Below are 16,113 nucleotides of genomic sequence, written 5' to 3'. Positions count from 1 at the left end.
GCCTAGCGGTGAGGTATCAAAGGAAGGGCAAGGTTTGTGATGGGGGGGGAGCAGGAGCAAGGGTGACGTCCCGCACTGGCCGCGGGGGAAGGAAACCCCAGATGGGACATGCAAATGAACACATTAAATGTACATCTCTGCCCATGCCCCCGCCTGCCAGGCTGCCATCCTCCAAAGCATGGCGATCTTTGGGGGTACACACCTGAAGCTCTGAAGGGGATGGCCTGTGTGCGTTCCAGTAGATACCGGTGTGTGTGCAGGTGCACACATGGCTACATGAGGATGCCGGGGTGGGGGGGGGTGCCTGAGGTGGCCAGTAGCCTGAAAGAGTAACACCCTCCTGGCTGGCATGTGCTGGAGCACAGGTGTGAACTCACATTCCCGTGTCATGCCTCCCCTGGAGGGAGGAGGGAGGAGCCAGGGCCTGGGCCTGCACCGAGGACCCCTCTGCTCTTCGGTTCTCCTCAGGGAGGGTCTGAAATAGATGCCCAAAGTACTTGGGAATTCTAGGCATTGAGAGGGCACTTGGTGGCCATCTTGGCCTCCCTCACTGACTGCTTGAATTCCTTCAAATTGTCCATGAAGGGGGGGGGATAAAAGGAAGTAAAAATTTTGGGGAAGTCACAAAACATGATGCTAATATTTGCAAGTCAGCTGGAAAGCAGGAGTCAGCCCAGCCCCTTCGGAGATTTCTGGTTGCTTTGCACCGTGGCCATCTCTTTGGGAGCTAACAATCCGTTGTGACAGAAAGATTATTCCATACAGATGGCACAACGGTAAATGGGACGACTCCTCCCCCCTCCAGCGCCCAGGCACTTTCCATATTTCCTTTTCATGTAGACAGAAGTGTCGGTACATTCAGATGCTAAGTGATAAATGCTCCAAGTAATTTTTATTTTTGAATACAAGAGGTACAAATGTATTTACAGTTATACATATACAGTCAAATAATATATATCACAGTTTTGTAAATATCATTTTAGGTAAATATTTACAAAGTTAAAGTGACCATTTTCTGGAAGTAGAACACAGTTTCTTGAAAACTCTATACATTTTATACTTTTCATTAACATCATTATAGTTTCTTTATCTTACAAAACGCCCCCTGGAAATACTGGTAAATGACTGCAAGGTGGGAGAGATGACACCAGAGGGCGCCCAGGGTCAAGTTCGGGGAAACTTGCGAAGGAGCAGGGAGAGTTCGGGCGAGCAGGGCGGACCCCTCCCCGCCACCGCCGCCACCGCCGCCACCGCCGCCACCACCGTCCCGCACAGCTAGGAAGGGCTTTCCGGGCAGACAATCCAGTCTGGCCCTCCTCTTGCTGCAGTGTGGCGAGGACCGGCAGGAAAACGTCCCTTTCCCAAGCACGGTGTCAGGGCTGAAGGGGAGGGGGCCTCGGTCCAACTCTCTCATTTTATACAAGAGGAAAAGGGAGACTGAGGCCCAAAGAGCGGCAGCGCCTTGCCGGGGTCCCACAGCGGATTTCCGTTTTGCCTGCACTCTCTCAACACTGCAAAGTTTTCGCGGCTCATCCATCCCCAGGGAGCCGGGGTGGGGGGGGCTTGCAGGAGACACCCTTCCCCAGGGCACTGCAGGTCTGTCGGGGCCTCTTCGGGCAGCCCCAGCTCCCACGGTAGTGTCCGTGACTCCAGACACTGCAGGACACTAGTCTCAAGAGGCAGGAGGAGGAGACAGACGGGCGAACGCCAGGCCACACAGAGACAGGGAGGTCGCCGTCCCTCCATTCCCAACCTAGCTCTCGACCCGGGAGTTAGCGGTCCCTTCCCCCTCTTAGGGCCCTCGGAGACTCATTCCCCTCTCCTGCCACCCACGAGGGCTGGCAGCCTTGGCAGCCGGTTCGACAGGAGGAAGGAGATTCGGCGGTTAGGCCGGGCTGGGGACCACCCACCCAAAGAGGCGGCGGCCGAGCAGCTGCCACCAATGGATGGCGCCCAGGGAAGGAACGTAGTCCCCCAGTGTCCTCATCTGAAAGACGGGTCGAATGTGTGTGCCTGGGGCTCCCTCTTGGAGCGCACCCCGGCCCCGAGGTCCAGTCCGAGGGGAGGGCGGCCAGGAGCCTCGGCGCGGCCGGCGCGGGAAGGGGCACGGAGGGGGCGCGCGGGCGGGGCGCGGGCGCGGCACGCGGCAGGGGCTCACAGCACCATGGCCGGCAGGTGGTGCGCGGCGGCCGCGGCGGCGAGCGCGGGCGCGTGCGGGTGTGGCGCGGGCAGCGCGGGCGAGTGCGCCTGCAGCGCGGCGCTGGGCGGCCGGTGGCGCGCGCTCTTCTGGTGGGCGCGCAGGCCGGCCAGCTGCGAGTAGGCGCTCTGGCACACCTGGCACTTGTAGGGGCGCTCGCCCGTGTGCAGGCGCACGTGGTTACGCAGCGTGGACGACTGGCTGAAGCGGCGGTTGCAGAAGCGGCAAACGAAAGGCTTGTCCAGCGTGTGGATGCGCATGTGCGAGCGAAGGTTGCTGCGGGAGTTGAAGCCCCGGTGGCAGATGACGCAGCGCATGCGGCCCGCGGTGCCCGCCGCTGAGTCGGCCGGGTGGAAGTCCTCTGGCCGCCAGGCCCGGGCAGGGGAGGGTGAGCAGGGTCCAAGGGGCAGGCGGAGATGGGGCAGAGAGAGCAGCCTCGTTAGAACCGCGCCTCGGAAGCCCGGGGCCCACGCCCCCCTACTCCCACGTCCCCCACGCTTGCGCTCCTCTCCGGGATCCGCCCACCTCCAGTCCACTGCTGGTTCCGGGGCATCTGATGGGCAGCACTGGCAGGGGATGGAGGAGGTAGCAAGGGCCCTGGCTTAGGGTCAGACAGGAGCTGGCTCCAGACCACGCTGTGAGACTCAGTGACTTAGCCTCACCAAACCTCGACTTTCTCATCTATAAAATGGGAGCCTCCTAAACTCCCGGGGCTCTGCACGACTACAGGAGCCCGTCACCAAAAGCTGCCGGCTACTGAAGACCACTCTGTGCTGAGCCCTTACCTGCCTGGGCCCGCGTGGGAAGGAAGCACCGGCCTCAGCCGCCTTCCGTAAGCCTAACTATTACAACTCCCCCACCCCTCAAAAAATTCCTTTCACTTACCCCACACACATCTACTGAGTGCCTACTGTGGACAGAGAACTGCACCTCGCCTTCTCCACCTCTGAACCAGGGGAGCAATAGCATCGCCCTCAACCTGCTCTATGGACTACAGAAATTACTGTTTGTAAACACTGCTTGCAGAATAAGGGCTCCATAAATTCATGAGCCTCAGGTTCATCCTCTAAAAGTGAGAATCACATCCACAAGGACTCGGAGGCCCGGAGTGGGATAACCCTGCAAAACAGCCCAATACTGGGCTCAAACAGGTCTTGAGGAAATGGTCTGTCAGGATGACAGCGGCCCCCCACCTCACACACAAAGGCACCCTGCTGGCCTCCCTTCAACAGTTCACACTGAGCGCCTACTCTGCCAGGCTGGGCACCGGCCACAGAGCGGGGAAAGGCACAGAGTGTCAGGGCTGGCAGGGAGCTCAGAGATCACCTTTCCCAACCTCCTTCCTTTAAAGATGGGGAAACTGAGTCACAGAGCCATTCCCGAGACTGCACAGCAGAGCTGGCACTTCACCCAGGCTCCTGCAGCCTGGCCCCGTGCTCCCCCTGCCAATCAGGCTGCCTCTGGTGGCCCACCTCCACCTCTACCTCCACCACCTGCTCCCAGGCTGTTCTGGCCAGAGACCAGGAGGACTGCCTTCCGCTCGTGCCTGGACCATGATGGTGGCTCCAGAGGCAGCAGCCTCCTTGAACCAGCAGGTCCCATGCGCTGAATGGTGCTGGAGGCTGAGCCAGGAGCCTCCTCACCACACGCACGGCTCCGTGGGGCCCTGGTCACGGGCCTTGTGGAGAACACCTACCATGCTTGTTCTTCTTCTGCTCCTCCTCCAGCCCAGGTACGCCGGGGATCCCCAGGAAGGTGTTGTGCGAGTTCCCGTACCACACCAGCAGCTCCTGGTCAGGGGGGATCATCTATGGAGGAGGCAGGAGGAGGTCAGGGAGGCAGCCAGTGTGGGGCGGGGGGCTGGGGCAGAGCTCTGCACATCCCCTCACAGGTAGGCGGCAGCTACCCTGGCACCTGCCATGGAGATGTGGCTCCAGTCTCAGCCCCAAGAAAGCCACTCGGGTCAGGTTTCCCAAGCCATCTCCAGCAAGGTGCACAAACACGGGGACCCTGGGATGCTCTGCTCCCCTCTCCCTGCCCAGGTTTCTTGCCATCTGCTGGGATCAGAGTGGCCTCCCAGCCACGCAGGCGCTCCCAGGCTGATGGCAACAGATGGAAGCTCACAGCAAGCAGAAGGAACAGAGGACCAAAAGTTAGGAAACTTTTCATTTCTTACTAAGCGGAACCAGAGTCAGCCAGGCCTGGAGTCTGCAGGGCTGAGCTGGATGGTCCCAAGGAGCGTGGGGTGCGGGGTGCCCTATTGTACTTGGTTACACCTCGCCTGATAATGGCCCTTCCCTCCATCACAGGGCTCTGCAGGGCTTTGTAAATGTGAGTGCTGTGAGAATGGAAGGGGTTAAGGTTATGTCCATCCCTCCTCGGATCAAACTGAACTCTGAAGAATATACTCCATCCTTGGTCAACAGGAATTCCCAGGCCTAGCTCCCTGGCTCGCTCAAAGGAGACTACCACCCTCTTATGGCCCCGACAGCCACTACAGAGAAGCTCTCGGGTGGATGAACACCTCCACCTGAGCAAATACCTGGCCGCTCAGCCTTACTAAAATCCACTGTGCGAGTTCCCAGGTCTGTGACATAGACCTGCACAGATGGTGACAGGGCTCCGCTGCTCCCAGGGGAAGACCTGCCCCAGGGAAATGGTCATCAGGAGGGGGGATTTGCAGTGACAATCCCAGGAGCTGTGGAAGGCCACTCCTGAGTGGGGCTGACCATAAACATCACACTCCGAGACATCTCAAGGGACCCACCAGTTACCCCTGCCAAGCCGGGAACCCTCAGGCCCCAGCCAGCTAGAGCAGATGAGAGAGGGACAGCCCATCACCCTCCTGAGTCCTCCAGAAGAGCCGGCTTTGGCACCCCCCCAGGGGGTCATTCTGATCTGTCCAGAGAAAGATGGACAGCCCTAGGCAACAGCTGGTTTATTTTCCTGGTGGGCCCTGTTTTAGGGAAGCACAAAGCATCAGATGGATTCCACTTGGGGAGTCTGACAGCAGTGCAGGGCCCTCCCTTGGTCTCTGTGGTCATGGCGAAGGCCCACCCCTTCCATGTGGTTCTGGCCCACCATACTGAGAACCTGCACACCTTCCTTTAGGCAGAGCTGGGAAGACTCTCAGACAGTCACACCCAGCTCTGCTCCCTGGGAGCCGAGGGACACAAAGAGAGATGGGTGGGAGAAGGACTGTGCGAGGAGCCCAGGTGACGGAGCCCTCCTAGGACTCAGCCAGGGGTCACAGTGCCCCTTCTCGACCGGCTGCAGGGCCCAAGCACATCACGAGCCTCAGGGTAAGTGAGGAGTGAGAACAGGCAGAGGGGGCCACGCCAGCTCAGACGACAGGGCTATGGAAGAACCAAGTGCAGTGTGAACCCAAGGAAAAAGAGGTGCTGCCTCAAAGGAAGCAGGCACCACAGCGAAAGTGCCGGTGGCCTCTCTGGTCATTCATAGTCATGGCCATTCCCCAGAGGCCAGCGGGTCAGAGCTGGAGGCCCTGCTGGAAAACGGGCGGTGAAGACAGAGGCTTTATGAGCCCCTCAGAGAAGAGGAGGCTGGAACTAAAATATTTCAAATAAGCTCATAGTGAAGGATGCCACTTGCCATGAGACAGTACAAATGGGGCCTGTCACCAGGTCCTGGGTGACCTCTCGTAAGTCACTTTGCCTCAAATGAGGGGGCTGAGGGTCTCTGGGATCCCCCAACTTTAAGGCTCTGATTGTAAGTCACCTCCAACATTGTCCCAACCCCTGGCTTCAATTCTTAGACAAAACCCAACATTTATCCACCGTGGTTTTTCTAACACAACCAGCTCCACCGCAGACAGTCTGAACGAGCCCCTTCCTTCAGGAGACAGCATGCAGAGGGTTCCAGCTCAGGCTATGCTGGGGTCTACTCGGGCCCCCCACCTGCTAGCATGTGACCCTGGGCAAGTCTCTGGGCCTCAGTTTCCTCAGCCATAAAGCAGGGCAGCACCACTGCTCTGGCCTCACCGGGTGCTTGTCAGGGTTCAGTGGAGCCAGGCATACAAAGCTCTTTACACGATCAATACACGGGAGAGCTTGTTATGATGCCCCCCTCCAGAGCTTGCCAGCCTCTCAGAGAAGCTGGCAGCAGTCTCTGGCGCATCAAAGTCCTGCAGTCATCCCGGCAGAGCAGGCAGGGTGGCGCTGGGCCGCTGGCTGGCGTCCTGGCACCAGTAAAGCCCTGACCCGTGGCTTTGCCTTCACTGCAGGCCCCAAAGACACCAGCCCCGGCTATGGTGCCACTTCCCACCCGCAGAGCACAGACCAGGATGGGAGGCTCAGCCAGCCCCCCTCCCCTGCTGATGTCACCCTGAGCCGCATCTCCACCTCCACACTCGAAGTTTGGAAATCAAATACCTAAGTCAACACTGGTCTTTTAATTTTTTAAATTTATTTTTTATTTTTTGTTAACCCTCACCCGAGGATATTTTTTCCATTGCTTTTTAGAGAGAGTGGAAGGGAGGGGAGGAGGGGGGAGAGAGAGAACCACTGATGTGGGAGAGACACATCAGTACATCAGTTGGTTGCCTCCCGCAGGTGCCAGGGTCAGGGATGGGGATGGAACCTGCAATCAAGCCGCACGGGCCAGGGCTGGCCTTTTCATTTTAGTTGACAATAACAATTATTATTAAATATAACAACAAAAATGGTGGTGATGAATGAGGTACCACCAACTCCAAGACTGCACAAAATTTGAATATTATGGTGCAAAAAAGCTTCAATATTGACTGTTTCAATACACCGGTGAGTCATTTACTTACTAACATTTTTTAAACGTACTAAGATTAGCCCTGGCCAGTGTGGCTCGGTTGGAGCATCCCATGCACCATACGGGAGGCAGCTGATCCATCTTTCTCTCTCACATCGATGTTTCTCTCCCCCGTTCCTCTTTCTCCAAAATCAATTTTCTAAATGTACTGAAGTAATTTTACTAAAACTAATTATAAAATTAAAACGGTGATGTGGACCCACAGACAAAAATGTGTAAACACATAAAAGGGTATATAATGAAAAGTAGGTCTGTCTCCCACTCTGGATGCCCAATCACGATGGCATTTTGAGACAATGAACAAATGCTGTTTAATTTCATGGGGAGCAGATGATGGGGCAGAGTGACTTCCATTTTCTACATGATGCATTTGATTAAAAATATAATAATTAGTCTGGCTGGTGTGGCTCAGCAGTTGAGCATATGACCCAGGAGATTGAGGTTTGAGTACCGTCAGGGCACATGCCTGGGTTGCAGGCTTGATCCCCAGTGGGGGGCCTGCAGGAGGCAGCCGATCAATGAGTCTCATCACTGATGTTTCTCTCTCCCTCTCCCTTCCTCTCTCTGAAAACAATAAAGACATATTTAAATATATATATTATAATAAGCCGCTCTCATACTATTTTTATACACAAAAAAAATTTTTTTAAAGAGAAAGAATCTATTAAGAAGAACCTACTGGAATTGAGAATGACACATATCCCCAGACAGTAAGAAGCCACCAGCTCTTGAAGTCCCGCCAGGCAAGGCAGCCTCGCCTGCACAGACTCTGGGAACTGAGTCTCTCTCAGCCCTTCAAAGCCCTGGGAAGCCAGCGGCGGCCCCTGGCCTGGACATCTGGTCTCTGCCTGCTCCCAGGCACCCCTAATGCAACAACCGGAGATCAAGACCAGGAGACCAGGGGAGAACAGGCAGCCTCTTCCCTGAGATCCTGGTACTATTGTCCAGAGGCCCCCAGTTTCCCACCAGCCAACTGACTAACAGCAAAGGCCAGCCACAGTCCCCTGCAGGCCTCCTAGTCCTCTCACTAGCGCTGTTTCTTTAAGGCCAACACTCCAGCCTGGACCTGCCAAGGCTCTCCACTGGGGCTCAGAGAACCAGAATCAGCTGTTTTTTCACTTTTCTGGGAGCAGGGACTGGCTCGGGACATGCAATCAACCAAGCAATTACCAAAGCAATTGAGTCCCATATACCCTAAAATCCACATCAGCAATTACCAAAGCAATTGAGTCCCATATACCCTAAAATCCACATCAGCAAGACTGGGGGCGGGGGTTGGGGGCAGAATATCAGTGCCTGAGTCTTTTATTGACAAATTACACACACTCTCAACTCACGCCTCTCACCCTTCCCTATCAGCCCACAAATTTTGTCCTGCCCCATTTACATTTCAGAATTTTTGTTATAAATTGAAATTACGGGGTTTGGGGCTTGTTTTCCTAATACAAATTCATGCCACACTACTGAACACGCTCCCAGGAGGCTCTGCTGCCCTCCCCTTCCCCTGGCGGCACAGAAGCCCTAGTCTAGAAGGATCTCAGTGTCATCTGGACGAACATCAATTTCCATTGTACCACAGATGTCCCGACACACCAATTAATAGAGTTCCAGCAAACAGATATTGGCCAGGGAGGCCCCACAGCACGGTGACCTAAGGCTCTGTTCTGGGGTCAGACAGGCCTGGATTCAAATCACAGATTGGCAACCTCCTGAGATTTCCCTGGACCCTAGTTTCAGCATTGTTGAAGTGGGGATAGTGAAGGAGAGCACCTTACAGGGCCGAGAGGGCTCCATTTCTAAGAAGCTGCTAAGCCTTAGCAAGGTGCCGGCACGTGGCGAAGGCTCACCCGGGTGGGAGTGTTGTTATTAGTCAGAGCTCCTTCACTGCACCCACTGATCAACAAGACCAAAGGAAACAGTGCTGTCGTCATAGGGCCAACAAAAGGAGATGGGGCTCCGGGAAAAATAAAGCTCGACTGCCTGAAATGAAAAGTAGCAAAAAGAAAAAGCCCACATTTCAGGGCACAGTAATTTGCCAAAAAAACAGGGAAGGGAAACACTGGGCATTTTCTTCCCAGTTCCCAAATCCAAAGAAACTTTTGTAACTTACTCTTCCGTCCTTTCCTTGTGCTGAGTTTTGGGAGTCAAAGCTCTTGCTTGCGGGGGTGCGGTTTTGTTTGCCTGGGAGAACTGGGTCCACATGTTCCCCTTTCAACTCAGCCCTCTTCACCTGCAGATAGAACTACTCATTCAACCTTTAGCTCCCACTTGCTATGGGCTGGGAACTTTCTGGAAGTGTCACTTTAGGCACCTGAGGTTATAGTAAATTCTTCCTGGTTGAAATGAGCAAGGAGGGTGCCCCAGGAATAACACGCCGGCAGATAGATAAAGCCAGATGCAAAACAGGCCTGCGCATTCTCCATCGACTGCTGGCCCGGAGACCCCCCCACCTCGTCTCTGTTTGGAGGGCTGGAGTTTTCTATTTGTGGAAAATTTTGGAGCAGCAGTAGCATATTCCGCTTATTGAATAAAGATCTTCCTTCCCATTTTGGGGGCAAGTAATGGGTTACTGTTATGAAATATAAATAGTTCTGAGTGACAGAAAGATTAAGAAAACCGATCGCGCGGAGGCCCCTCTCCCTGGCTGACTCTCACAGGCACGGGAAGGGCAGCACCTGGGAGTGCCTGGGTGCAGCAGTTTCTTCTGGTGGAGCCTAGACGAGCTGGGTGAGCTCCGGCCGAGGACCTGCCGCACGACGGTCACACAGGCCCGGAACACAGTCTGGCAGGTGGAATCTGACATTGCAACACAATCTGAGAAAAGTGTCACTACAGAAAAATGTGCCCAACTTCTCTTAGTAAAAATAAAATAGGTTGCTCAGCTGGAGTATTGTCCCGTACGCCAAGGTTGTGGGTTAGATCCCCGGTCAGGGAACGTACAAGAATCAGCCAACGATGCATCAATAAGTGGAGCAACAAGCCGATGTTTCTCTCCCCCCCTTTCTCTCTAAGAAACAATAAAAAAATAAAGATAAAATAAAACGGGTGATATTCTGTGTTTCCTTGCCCCTCCCTTAAGCAGTCCCTTCTTCGTAGACGGGCTAACTCTCCAAAGCTAGAGCATTCATGGCCAGATTGGTGCTCTCCAGCCATCAATATCATACGTGATAGGATTTGTTCCTGATCTTCATTTACCAGCTTAAATTCCTGATCAAATGTAGGTGACTTTTAAAAAATCTCATAAACCCAGGTCCCTCCTTGGAGATAGTCTTCAGCTGCCTTGTCCTCTAACTCAGAATTTCTGTATAAGTGTCTATTAACGCTTCCTGGCTCTGTTCAGCGGGATGAGAGACGATGCACAGTGAGACAGACTCAGCCCCACGTCTTCCCAAGTCAGAAACCCTTCTGCCAAAATCACGCAGGCATTCCTAGTCTATTTCCTCCGTGCGTGTGCGTGTGTCTGCGTGGGAAGGAGGAATGGCGTGAGTGTGTGTTCCCTGGCTCATCTGTATCAGGATGGCTGGGTAGCAGGGTACACATGTGAGGGGGTGTGTGTGAGGGTGAGAGGGGTGAGGATCTGGGAGGATGCTCTCTATTAGAAGTGGGGTTCAACTACACCTGCGGCCGATTCTAGGATGTCTGGTGGGGAACCCTTGCTCTCACAGGGTGCCAGCCCAGCTGGATGGTCACAGGAATAACCTCTGGCCTGGGCCTGGGCCACCTTCAGTCCTCATCACACTACCTTACACCGACCCACCTCACTTGAACCCCGGTCTCTGTAGGAAAGCTCACCTTTCCTTATCCTTCACTTCCTGGCCCTCCCAGGGTCCCCCGCCCCACACCTCAGCTGGGACCCACTCCCCTGCCACACCAGGCAAACACTGCTCTGAGGTCACCGGTAGGAGATTCCTGGAGCCTCGTTATTAGGAACAACCGGGCCTCAATTCCAGAAGCTGTTAGGCCCCAAAGCCCCTCAGGCCTTAGAAGGACTTGGGGCTCTGAGTCCCAAGGAGAAAATGGAGCGTGGACCAACAAGAAGCCATTCTCTGACTCTGGAGAGGCTCTTTCAGACCACCCAAAAAACTCAACCAAGCCCAGCCCACCCCAAGGAGCACTGTGCCTCTCCCCACCTGCAAGCAGGCAGCCCGGACAAGCGTGGGGGAAATGGCCCCACCCCCGAGAAGGCCAGGCAGCTTGCCCGGCAGCTTGTCTGCCTCTGCCCTACCACCTCCTTCTCCCGCCTTCCTGAACCTTCTCATGCCCTGGGCCTGCCTCAGCTCCCCTCCACTGGCCCACGGGAAGTGATCTTTATCTGTCTGCTATCTCTCCCTTCCTCTCTCCTCTGAGAAGCTTTGCCGAGCACAGGCATTAGTGTCAACGCTGTCCCTGATGCCCTGTGAGAGCTCCTGAGTCTGCCTGCCACCAACTGAGACCCAGTTTCCTTGTTGGTAAACTGCAGCGATCATAGAAACCACCCTTGTGGGTTAAACCCATGAGGACTGAATAGGACATTGCACATATGGCACCGAGGAGAAGCCTGGCACCAGAGCGCTCAGTATGTGACGGCTGAGACTAGGCATGATGCACGTCATCGGTGTCCCACTCATGCAGAATGAGGGACAACGCGCAGCTCAAACGGTGCAGGCACAGCCGCCTCCCCCACTCAGACGCTTTCCCTGGGCTGCCTGCCTGTGTCTTGCTCTCCGGATCTCTGTGGCTTCTGAATCCCAGGAACCCCTCAGCAGATACCCAGGGGTCTCCCTGTTGAGGTGCTCATGACATTCACAATGGTATCATGTCAAAAGTCTCATCTCTTCTGATCTACAGCAGAAAGACTGCCTGGAGGTCAGGCTCCTGAAGACCGTGATGCGTGTGCCTCAGCCCTACAGCCTGGGCAGGGCCGGCTGGGCTGGTGTCAGTGCCCCTCCATCCGCGACAGACCTCAAACACAGCTGCCCCACATCTCCACCCAGCTGCTCCACTGCTCCCTACACACAGCACACACTCACCTCGATGGCCTTGTAGAAGATGCTGGTGCCAATCTGGACCACCTCCAGGTTCTGCTCCTGCTCATTACGTGCACACTTGATGTAGGTCATCCAGCTTCGGTGGTCCTCCTGGCTGGCATCGATAAAGTAGCGCACTGTGCCATCCTCATTGAACACCTGCACACAGGTGAATCAGGGACCAGGTGAGGCAGGGCTGTGTTGGGTGTGCCAGGCCCAGGCCCCATGCTAGGCACATCCACACACTCTCTCTCCATCCTCACTACAGCCCCAGGAAGTGGACATAGCTCTTACCATCTCAGTTTTCTAGCTGAGGAAAGAGAGGCTCAGAGTGGTACAGTGACTTGCCTGAGGCCAGCTAGCCAGAAGTGACCAACAGGGATTCAGTCTCTTGGGTCCCACAGGCTCCTTCCAAATGCCATGTCCTCTCCATCCCCAGGAAAAAAAGGGTCTCCAAGGGATCACCAATAGAACAAAGCAGCATCCAGTTGGTTCTCCAGGGATGGAGAGGTGCTCCCCAGAGCAGTGGAGGGCACTAGCCACAACCACAGAAGGTACACAGGAGCCTGGAGAGGTCAGGTTAGCTCACTGTGGCACCTGGCCCCACCTGAGCCCCTTTGTGGGAGCTGCCAAGGATATTCAGAGGTCAACCTGGATCCTAACTTCCTAGCCCAGCAACAAGTAGAGAAAGTAACCACTGGCTTGGGCCTCCAGGGGAGGGAGGAGGTGAGGTTAGGAGAGGCCTCTGGGCCACTCCGTTTCCTTCCTCCTGCTCCTATGACAAGGTGCAGTATTTGTCACTTTCCATACAGCTTCTGGATGAAGGAGAAATGCAAGTGGCAAGGCCTGGGAGCCATATGGACTCTCTGGGTCTCAGAGTGCCCCCTCTGTGAAGTGAGCCAACAACAGTCCTGCTCCCTAGAGCTGACCAGAGCAAAGAGGGTCAGATTTTCCTGAATGAAGCCTTTGGGGACCTGGAAGCTACTGGGGCGGGTTGGGGGGATCCAGGTGCATAGGGTTCCGCCTTGAGCGGCAGGGTCCCAATGGGAATGGCCACAGCTCCCAGCAAGGACAGGAGCAGCTGCAGGGCAGCCGGAGGTCCCACCACGCCCTCTCCCAGCCAGGGCCTACCTCCCACATGAGGTTGTTGTTCTTGCAGATGTCCACGTGCTCTGGGGCAATGACGCGGCCTGTGAAGGGGCCCATCTCGGTGCCCGCCTTGATCCACGTTTTGGAGAAGATACCAAGGCCCTCACCCGGGATGGAGCTCTGCGCGATGATCACCTCTGCTGGGAGCACCAGGCTGGACAGCTTCTGCACCTCTGCAGCCAGAGGGGAGGGGGCAGGGGGGCAGGGGGGCAGGGTCAGTGCCTGAGGAGCCACTGGCCCTGCCCACTGAGCAACTCCAAAACCTCCTGGGTGATGCCCCTGAGTGCCCTGGCTGGGGAAAGGGGGCTGTGGAGGCTCAGCGACCACGTGCCCTCTGTTTGCAACCCAGGAACCCTCAGTGTCTTGAAAGCGGTGCTTTGAGGCTTATTTCTAGATTTTTATTTTTATTTTTTTGGTCTCTCCACGAATTCTCAAAGGACCCACAATTTCCCCTGACCTCACCCCGGAAAAGTTTTAAGAACGACTGAACCAACCACAGTGAGTGGTTTTACAAATGGGTAAACTGAGGCCAGCTCCCATGAGGACGTGATGGCCAAGCTGAGACTGCCCAGTCCAGGTTTGGGTTCTTCCGCCGGCCACTTGGATTGAGCTCACTGCGCATCTGCGTGGAGCACAGGGCACTGTCGGAGGCGCCTAGGTGCGGTCAGGGACTCTGACTCCTTTCGGGGTGCGGGAGGCCCCATTCCCGGGATGGGCTGGCAGTGCTGGGAACAGGCCTTGGACTGCGAAGCCAAGAGGGCTCAAAAGAAACGAGGGATTCTGCGCTCTCTGTGTGACCCTGGGCCGCGCCTGTGTCCCTCCATGCACCTAGGACCCGGGATGCCAGGAAGGGCGGCTCCCTAACCCACACAGATGAGCCCTGAAGTCGCCTCTCTGGGCCTGGAAGAGCTGGGGCGCCCGCAATCCCCCGGGGTCCCCTTGCTGGGCCTGGCAGCGGGTGTGGGAGCGGCGAGACGCACAGGGGCGGCCTTCATGTCTTACAAGGTTCCCCTCTAAGCTACCTGGGAAAATACCCGGCGAGCTGGCCGGCTGAAAGGGGGGGTTAAACGGTGTCCGTTGCGGCGCAGCCGGCAATTTGTCACGCTGTTAAAGTGATTGCATTCATTCGGCTCCATTCGAAAGAAATTGCTAATTCTAAATTCATTAGCCCTGGAAGAATGCTGTAGCAGTAAATTGTAGCTCAATGCGGAGGGGACTTGTTTAAAAGGGGCCGAGGAATTCCCCTTACAAAAAGCGGGGATTAGATGGTTGACATAGCGTGAATGGAAGTGGAATTAGTCTGCACGGTAAATTAAGGAGGAACAGAAATCGTACAGGGGGAAGAGAGGGCGACGGCAGAGATGCCGGCGCGGGGGGGATATTGTTTGCGGGTTGATGAACGACGAATAAGAACTTGAGACATCTTAAGAAAAGAAACTCCTCTCGCTCTTTCTCTCCCTCGCCCTCTCCGCGGCTCTCTCTCCCCGCCTGTCCGCCCTCCGCCCCCTCTCCAGCCCCCGCTGCCTTTTAAAGTTCTCGGTTTAAGTGGGAACTTTCGCGGGTCAAGCCCAAGTTAACTAAATGAATTTAAAACCCCTTCTTTCTGAGTCAACTGCTATTACACGCCTAGTAAGGCTTTAAATGCCAGGAACCCGCCAGCTCAAAGGGGCGAGGGCGGGCGGCGGGGCGCGGGCCTTCTCGGAGCCCCGGGTGGGGAGCTGGCCTCCGCCCCGCCGGCCTCAGCGGTTCGCGCCCCGAGTCGTCTTATGGGAAACTGAGGCACGCGGGGCCCCGGGAACGCCCAGGGCGGCGCCAGCAGCTTCAGAGCCTCGCGTCTCTGCGGCAGCCGGAGCGTCGCCGGCGGGGAATCGAGGGCGGCCCGGAGGAGGGGACGCGACCGGCCTCGACGGCGCGACTCACCGCCGGAGAAGGACTGGGCCAGGACCTCGGCGGTGAAGGCTGTCTTGGGGCTGGCGTGGTGGCTCTTGTCCTCGAAGAGCTGTTCGCCCAGCACGTTGCGCCAGCGGCCGTACAGGAAGCTGTGCAGGATGTCGGAGGTGATGACCTCGGCCAGCGCCAGCCCCGGAGCTTTCAGCCCTGACTTGAGCACCAGGGCCTCGGCCGGGAGCACGGAGCCCATCATGGGCAGCCCGGGGCGCGCCGCGCCGCGCCGGGACGGACGGCGAGCAGACCCGGGGGTGGGTCGGGGGCGAGAGGGGAGCGAGGAGCGAGAGGCCGGCGGGAGGGAAGGGAGCAGGGCGAGGCCGAGGTGCAGGAGGGAGACGGGGGTGCTGGGGAAAGTGAGCGAGGGGAGCGAGGCGGAGAGGAAGCGGTGGAGCGAGCAGTGGGGGCGGCCGAGGAGGCGCGGAGGGCGGCAGGCGGGGGGAGGCGGGGGCGGGGGCGGGCGGGTGGCTGCAGAGGAACGGCAGCGGCGAGGGGCTCGGACGTGCGCTGGCCTCCCGCACACCGGCCGGGGCGGTCTTCGCCTTGGCGAAATCTCCGCGCCTTTATAGGAGCCTCAGTGACCCTCCTAATTGGTTATTAATGACGCCCTGACGTCGGACAGACTCGTACCCTGCCTGGCTCGAGGAGCCTCAGCCGCCACAGCCCCCCGCCGCTCCTCCCGCCCCTCCCGGCCCTTCCCCCCCTCCCCTCGGGAAGCCCGGCTGGGAGGGAGGCTCGGCCCGCCTCCGGGCGAGGAGGGGACGGAGCTGGGGAGGGGGCTCGGCGAGGCTCGCTCGGACCCCGGGACTGGACCGGGCGCGAGGGGACGCTGGCCTCGGGCGCAGGCCCCGTGCTCGCCCACTGTCCAGGCCAGATCTGCGCCGGGCCCGGCCGGACGGGTCCCAAGCTCCTTGGCCCGACCCAGGGCTCTCCGGGGCTGCACGCCCGGGACCGCGGCAGTCGCCCGGGAACCGCAGGCCCAGCGCGGTCCGTGCTGATTCCGCTGCGCAGACG

General features: G+C 57.1%; 1 protein-coding gene across 1 annotated transcript; it reads right to left on the bottom strand.

The window, feature by feature from the left end:
• Positions 1-2,154: 2,154 nt before the first annotated feature.
• PRDM12 (PR/SET domain 12) lies at positions 2,155-15,298 on the bottom strand (the record flags this gene model as incomplete). Its single annotated transcript, XM_081152044.1, has 5 exons — positions 2,155-2,558; positions 3,894-4,005; positions 12,010-12,165; positions 13,138-13,328; positions 15,076-15,298. The coding sequence occupies 5 exons, from the start codon at positions 15,296-15,298 to the stop codon at positions 2,155-2,157; spliced, it is 1,086 nt and encodes a 361-aa protein (XP_081008170.1).
• Positions 15,299-16,113: the final 815 nt, after the last annotated feature.

The sequence above is a fragment of the Miniopterus schreibersii genome (genome assembly GCF_964146895.1).
Source record: "Miniopterus schreibersii genome assembly, chromosome: 11".
Classification (NCBI taxonomy): domain Eukaryota; kingdom Metazoa; phylum Chordata; class Mammalia; order Chiroptera; family Miniopteridae; genus Miniopterus; species Miniopterus schreibersii.
This window is presented reverse-complemented; position numbering and strand designations above follow the sequence as displayed.